The sequence below is a fragment of the Clarias gariepinus genome, chromosome 4 (genome assembly GCF_024256425.1).
Source record: "Clarias gariepinus isolate MV-2021 ecotype Netherlands chromosome 4, CGAR_prim_01v2, whole genome shotgun sequence".
Lineage (NCBI taxonomy): Eukaryota > Metazoa > Chordata > Actinopteri > Siluriformes > Clariidae > Clarias > Clarias gariepinus.
Genome location: NC_071103.1, coordinates 17,363,605 through 17,371,000, shown reverse-complemented (window position 1 = coordinate 17,371,000; position 7,396 = coordinate 17,363,605). Strand labels below are relative to the sequence as shown.

The 7,396-nt window shown below is 38.7% G+C and overlaps 1 protein-coding gene across 1 annotated transcript; it reads left to right on the top strand.

Annotated features, from left to right (window-relative positions):
- The first annotated feature begins 856 nt into the window (after positions 1-856).
- On the top strand, positions 857-5,713 carry hjv (hemojuvelin BMP co-receptor). The gene is made up of 5 exons (XM_053494965.1): positions 857-983; positions 2,832-2,931; positions 3,202-3,377; positions 3,479-3,990; positions 4,310-5,713. The coding sequence occupies exons 3-5, from the start codon at positions 3,275-3,277 to the stop codon at positions 4,907-4,909; spliced, it is 1,215 nt and encodes a 404-aa protein (XP_053350940.1). The 5' UTR covers positions 857-983; positions 2,832-2,931; positions 3,202-3,274; the 3' UTR covers positions 4,910-5,713.
- The last annotated feature ends 1,683 nt before the right edge of the window (positions 5,714-7,396 follow it).

Here is a 7,396-nt window from a genome sequence, read left to right as displayed (position 1 = left end):
GGCAAAGCACAGGTGTCTCATCCCTAAGTTAAATTCACTTTAAAATAATTTTCAGTAAGAAACAAATAAAAACATTTTTTTGTGACAATAAGAGTAACTCAGCTTTTTTTCATTTATTTATTCATCTGCTTTACTGCTTATACTGTGTACAGGGTCATGGAGGGCCTAGAGCCTATCCCAGGAGACTTTGGGCTCAAGGCGGGTACACACCGGTGCCAATCCATCACAGGGCATACACACACACTATGTGAAATTTGGGAACACCAATAAGCTTAATCTGCATGCCTTTGGACTATGAGAGGAAACTGGAGTACCTGGAGGAAACCCACCAAGCACGTGCAAACTCCATGCACACAGAACCGAGTCTGGAGGTGCGAGGCAACAGTGCTAACCACTAGAGTCACCATGCCGCCTTCCTGATAGCTTTAATTTACAAACTGGTTGGACGGACATGTGTGGCTATGGGCTACAATCACAGTTCACACCAAACTGACACTTTTCGCATATACAGATGAGCAAACACACGTGCTTTACAGAAGGCGTTTTAATAGCAATTTTCCAAATATTATAACACAATAATACAATTGATGACAAAAACACGTATTTAATTCGCGTATGCACTTATTCAGAGTGAGTTACGGCTCCACTGTAGCCTAACAAACATTAAAAATGAAGGTTTGTTGTCAAACACATACGCCCCCCCCCACCCAATACCCCCCGCTGAAGTGCCCTCACAGAGGGTCGTTATATGGCGTGGGTTCTGATTAAAATAGCCTCCGCGCGCTCCGTGAGCGGCGCAGTTGTTGCGCAGTGCGGCAGGTGTGCGCTGCGGGTGATTTACGCAGCCAGTCGAAGCGCTCTCGCACTCCTTCAGCGCTGACCGGTGCTGGCACAAATAGCACCACTGCTCTGGGAGCACTTTTAATCAACATTTGTGGTGGATATGCGGTGATCACACTTCTCATTTAACGCAGTTCATAGAGGTAAGTCATCTTCATAGAGCCCTTGTTTAAGAACAATCATTAAGTAAGCTTAAAACTTGCTGTCACGTGATGGCAACACTTTTCAGTAAGCAGGAGAAGAAGCTTAAATGCAAGAGAGTCCGTATGGTCTGTAGTGATTGACAGCACTGTCAAAAAAGACAGACCAAATTGTTGCTTTGGTATTTGGATCAATTGAAACTTTCTAGTTGTAATAGGCTGCAACTTGGTTTCTGGTGGTTGTTTTAGGCAGGTATTGTATTCATATGTATGCTATTTTTAAAGACTTTAAAGACTGTGGAACTGTGACAGATCCAGTGCTGGCATTCAAGGGTTTCCCCAGTATACAGTGCATACTTCACTTACAAGTAGAGAATGAAAGAAACATGTATACCAGCATGACATATTTATTCAACTCCATGTTCTACTAGTCAGTCTAATGAAACAGGCGATAAAAATAAAACTGTCAAATGCCTCCAGTTTCCAGTATTTACGAGTAAAAAATGAAGGCAATATGCTGTAAATTTTTTATATTGTTTGGGTGGTTGGGTGATTTGAGATTTATTTTTACCAAACAACTTCGGTATAACCCGAAGAAATAAAAGAAAAATGCAAAGGAATTTTATTACCACATAGAGATATAACAAGTGTGTGTGGTGATGATGCTACAATTTACAGTTACTTCTTGTAAAGAACGCTCCCGGAAGAGATCAGTTTACAGTAGTTTGTATGTGTGTGTGCGTGTGTTTGCACATATGTGTGTGCACCTGTGAATTGGAAATTCCAGTAACTTGTGGGGGATGGAACCCAGTACTCTTCAGGTAATATTGTTGTATATGTTGTATATCAAGTGATGTTTTTTAGCACATTCATGTGGTGCATCTTGGTTACAATATAAAGATGAACCAAAATCTATAAGATTCCACAGACACATAATTACACATCAAATGGCCAACCAAACCGGACATATGCATGAGGTGTAGCATGGAGGCCCTCAGTGGCAGCAGATGTCAGAAATAGCTCAGCTGTTCTGCTCATTGAGACACAAGATGAAATTAGATCACTGAGGGAAGAAGATAGCTCATGTGGGCCAGAATGCTGGAAGCTCGACTGTGTTTCCAACACCTGCCATCCACACCCCGCATTTCTGTCCATGCTTTTTCAGATGGGACAAGGGTGGGGTGTTGTGTGCAGCCGGCTACCATCACAGGGTTTATTTAGCACCCTATATTTCTGTCCTGTAACTCCCCCTGTTCCTATTGCTCCATTTAGGATTCCATCAACAGGAACGTCATAGCTGACTTTGCCAGCAGTCATGAAAGCACTCTGTAAACAGGAATTTCTGGACATTAGTAAAAGAAATTTAAACCTAAATATCCCCATGCAGTCAATTCAATTTAACTAGCAGGATCAATGGAAGGGCTTGTTAATAAACATTTTAACTGAAACATGATTATTGGTGTTTTTGTGCACATATGCCAAAAGATTTTTCTCTTATCTTTCCTCTGTTATAATCTGATTATATTCAGATTGGCCCGATTTGCTTAAACTTAGTTTGGAGTTCAGTGATCCTAATGCAAATACACATGAATACAAACTCCATGAGTCTGCTTGCTTTCTTTTAGTGTTTGCTGTCCACTTTGTAAACAACAAAACTGCAGCTAAGGTCCAAACTGCAGTACGTTGTCCCATGTTGATAGGACAAGTTAGTCATTACCACAGTAATGTAATATTGTACTATAAAGTGTGTGTATAAGCTATTTTTATCTGTCCAATTGTCCTACTGTAAATGTTACCCACCAGGTCCTAAAGAATACTTATTGTGTGTGTTTTTATGTGCTCCTTTCCAAGGTTGGGCAATGTGCTAATGATGCCACCATTCAGTGAATGGGATTTGCACCTTTGTTTATTGCATTTATTCCAGTGCAACGGCATCAGTATGACACTTAAGGTAGGAAAAGCTTCAAGTACATATATATATATATATATAATGAACCACATAATTGACCACATATATATCATAATATACACTATTGCTTTAAAAGTGCAATCATCATCTAGATATTACATATGCAGTAAAATACTGCTTAAAAGTTTACTATAAAATACAGTAAAATCACAGCTTTTCTTAATGGAAATGCTGACGGATTAAAGGGAGAGCAGATCATTTATATGTTATTTGCATTTGCACGTGTCTCCATCATGTGGCTGTTGTGTGCAGTGAGCCTCTGTCTTTCAAGCCAAAGTCGCTAAGTAAAGAACTCCAGCAGTCTACTAAGGCTGTGTCTGTATGGATGGGAATGGGAACACGGGCTGCCTGCAATAACCATGTACAAATTACATGGAAACATCATGTTTTTACCATACTGCTGCTTGTTCTTGTTTTAGCATTACAAGGTATGACTTTTTATCTTATGCTTTTTGTGCTTTATGTTGATATTTATGTGAATAATTATATGGGGATTATTTACATCTTTTCAACTCCCTTTTAACTGCAGCATCGGCCCAGTGTAGGATCCTAAAGTGTAACTCAGAATTTGTGGCAGCAACTTTAGACCTGGGAGGCAGTGGTGGTGGTGGTGGTGGGAAAGATGCAGGCAATGTAGGTTACTGCAGCGCGCTGCGCTCCTACGCCACCTGCACCCGGCGCACTGCCCGTGCCTGTCGAGGTGACCTTGCTTACCACTCTGCAGTGCAGGGCATTGAGGACTTGCTCATTCAGCACCGCTGTCCTAAGTCAGGGCCCACGGCTCAACCCCGTCCTCTACCCCAGACCCCGGTATCTGGGGATGCCTGCTTTTATGAGAAAAACTATGTACAGCGCGAAGGCCGTGCACCAGAGTACCTGCACTGTGGTGTGTTCGGAGACCCTCATATCCGCACCTTCAACAATGAGTTCCAGACTTGTGCTGTACCTGGAGCCTGGCCCCTCATTGACAACCAGTTTCTCTACATACAGGCCACCAGCTCAGCCACTAGAGAGAGCTCTCATGCCACTACTCTTACCAAGGTTAGAACAGACAAATACACTTTTGTATTGTATATGTAACGGTGTCATGAACCTCACACAAGCATTATCATGCTGAAATATGTTTGGGCCTCTTTACTCCAGTGAAGGAAAATTGTAATGCTAAAGCAAACAGAGACTTTCTAGACAATCTAACCTTGTGACAACAGTTTTGGGAAGACCCACCTATTGCTGTGATGGTCTTGGGTTCACATATTATTGGGCATATAGTGTATTTCATTGTCACAGTGTAAATGATTGTGAAATCTTTATATATAAGTTGTACAGTAAATCTGTCTTTATCTCCATTTTCCCTCTGCAGGTCACTATAATTTTTAAAAACTGGCGGGAGTGTGCTGAGCAGCAGATTTACCAAGCCGAGATAGACAATGTCCCTGCAGCATTTGTAGATGGTTCTACAAGCAGTGGTGAGCGGCGTGGTCAGCACAGCCTGCAGGTGCGTTCCCAAGCCCTGGGACGCCATGCTGAGATCTGGGCAGCGCACATTGGCACCACAGTGGTGGTACGTCAGAGCGGCCACTCGCTGGGGCTAGCTGTGCGCTCTCCACGTGCCATTATCGAATCATATACCCCTGAGCAGGACTTGCAGCTGTGCCTGTGGGGATGCCCAGCATCTCAGCGCTTACAAACACCACCTGTGTGGCCCACCACACATGCATACATACACTGTTCATCGTTATTGCCAGCACAGGACGTCTACTTCCAAGCATGTCTTTTTGATCTGCTGGCCACTGGGGACATGAACTCCAGCTCGTCTGCGCTCGAGGCTTTGGAGGATGCCCGAGCCATGATTGCTGACCCAGAAAAGGTGCATCTGTTAGCAGCTGCGGCAACCATCAGGCAACCATCATTGCTCATGACAGCATTCATGACCCTGCTTACAATTAGACTCATGTTTTAAATGTGATCATGCTGGTATCACTCAAATGGCAGCTATTTTCTATTTTGAGATTTTTTATAAAATAGTCATACTGTACCTCTTTCATGTCCTATTTTCTCAAAACCGTGATGACTAAACAAACAGATCTATGTAAAATGGATGTCCCGATATATGATTATATGTGATCTGAAATATTCTCCAGTAATATGGAATGTTATTGTTAAGTTAATTTACAATACTGTAATATTATTTAATATAGAAATCTCTGTTATTATGACTAGGTTGAAAGGAATGGATGTCCCACAGGATGTACTCGAGCAGACAGTCTGGAACTGTCTCTTGGGAGACTCAGTATTATGTTATTTAAAAATATGTAAGTAAAATCTTGGTCAATTTTTGATATGATCTTTTTCAATTCATATTAAAAAAACATGAAAACATATTAGATTGTAGGCCTTCTATTACCACAAACAATGGCTTTCAATTCTAAAACAGTTTTAAAACCAGATACTGTTTTTACAGTTACCATTCCTTCAGTGTTTGAGGTAAATCATACCTGGGACCACAGTGACTGTGGAATGAGTTTTAACATATCATTATAATCTACATCAACACATCTACCACATATATTTCATGGATGGTCATGTCAAGCTCTAATTGTGTACCTTGTTTTACTTGTGTGCATATACTGTATACTACAAGTCAAAAGTTTGGACACACCTACTCCCTAAAGATTGTTTTTCTTTTCCTATTTTCTACAATGCCAAAGGCTATAAAGGTATGAAAAAGAACAAAGCAAAAAGTATTAAAAAATATCAAACAAAATGGTTTATATTTCTCTTTCTTCTTAGTAGTCACTGTAAACTTTAATGACAGCTTTGGAATATATTTTTTTAAGATTTTCCAACAGACTTAAAGGGGTTTCTGTATGTGTTGAACACTTCCTGACTTTTAATAGTTTGCAAGGCTGTCAGAAAAGTAATCTGTGTCTTAATGTGCAAAAAACTTTTTAAACCTTTTTTTGTTTGCCAATTAATGCCATATGTGTTATTTTATAGTTTTGATGTGTTCGGATGTTATAATCCTTTTCAAAAAGCATTTTATCAAAAACTATTAACTTGTATTTTTTGTTAAAGAAAATGAAAACAATACACTTACCAGTTCCTTAAAATCAACAATAAAAAAGATATAAAATATCCCAAAGATTGTTTCAGATAAGGAATTTCAGTGCTAACACTCAAAAAATAAACACACATATCAAATTCAATATACTGTAAATGGCTAATGTGGATGAATATAACACTAACTTAAAAGTAAACTTAAAAATATAGTAGATATACAAAATGTTTTGAAAATAAAATTAGAAAAATTCCTACAGGATATGGTTTCCTAAATGCTAAAAAACTAATTGCACTGTTATGGAAGACAACACAAAGAACACCCTTGATATAGTGGACAAGGCAAATCTAATCAAATCCTTGATTAGAAAAAACAATATATACTAAAGCTTTAACAATTATTTAAGAATATTTTAATAGCTTTTGGAAATTATGTAAAGGCTTTGAATTTTGGAAGACATAAGCAAGTTAATAACTGATTATTATGAATCATGTTATGAATCAGAGTTTTGTTTCTTTTTATTTTTTAAAAACCTAATTAAGCTTTTTTTTGTATAGATTACCATTAGTCAAAAAAGGGGAGCACTGTTTGGGTTCTTGCATTATGTTAATTGGTAGACCCATCAAAAAGCAAATAAATAAATATATGCATACATAAATACATAAATACATAAATAAGATAATAAATAAATAAATAGTTTGTGAAGGTGTCTACAATTATAAATAAAAACAATAAAATATTAAAAATATATATATTTGCTGAAATTTTTTTTTTTTTTAAGCCTTGAATAAAAAGGTGTGTGTAAACGTAGCCTGGAGCCTGACAGAATAACTCTACATGCAAAAGGTAAAAAAATATATATAATTTTTTTAGATAGGGGCAGTGGTGACTCAAAGGGGCAGTGGTGGCTGTAAAGGTTACTTATCAGAAGGTCCGTGGTTCAAGTTTTAGCACTGTCAAGCTGCGGCTGTTGTGCCCTCGCATGGCCTGTAACCCTGTTTGCTCCAGAGGGTAACCGTGTCCTCTAACCCCATCTTTCTATCTGGGATATGTGAAAAAAAAATATCTTTCCATTTTGCTGTACAAGTAATTTTATCCTAATCACATGATTCTGTTATTTCTAAGAATTAGTTTAATGGTACACTATTCTAGGAGTTCAAAAAGGGCTGCATTGCTAATAACAAAACAAAATATTGACAAAACTGTAATAAAATTGTTAGCAATAATACCATTACTTTTAGACATACAGTACAAGTTAAGAGTTGTTTTCAAAAATCACTCAGTAGATGGCAGTACAGCTACCACCAACAAAAAGTGAGACAGTGGGGGAGTGAAACTGCTCAGTCTTCTCCTATGAGTGACTCTGTGCCAGCATTTGATCACTGCCCA

Bases quoted from the DNA above. Each gene is read 5' to 3' on its own strand.
- hjv (XM_053494965.1), top strand. From the start codon at position 3,275: ATGGGAATGGGAACACGGGCTGCCTGCAATAACCATGTACAAATTACA. The intron at 3,378-3,478 runs GTATGACTTTTT...TTTTAACTGCAG, and splicing joins TCTTGTTTTAGCATTACAAG to CATCGGCCCAGTGTAGGATC. The intron at 3,991-4,309 runs GTTAGAACAGAC...TTCCCTCTGCAG, and splicing joins ATGCCACTACTCTTACCAAG to GTCACTATAATTTTTAAAAA.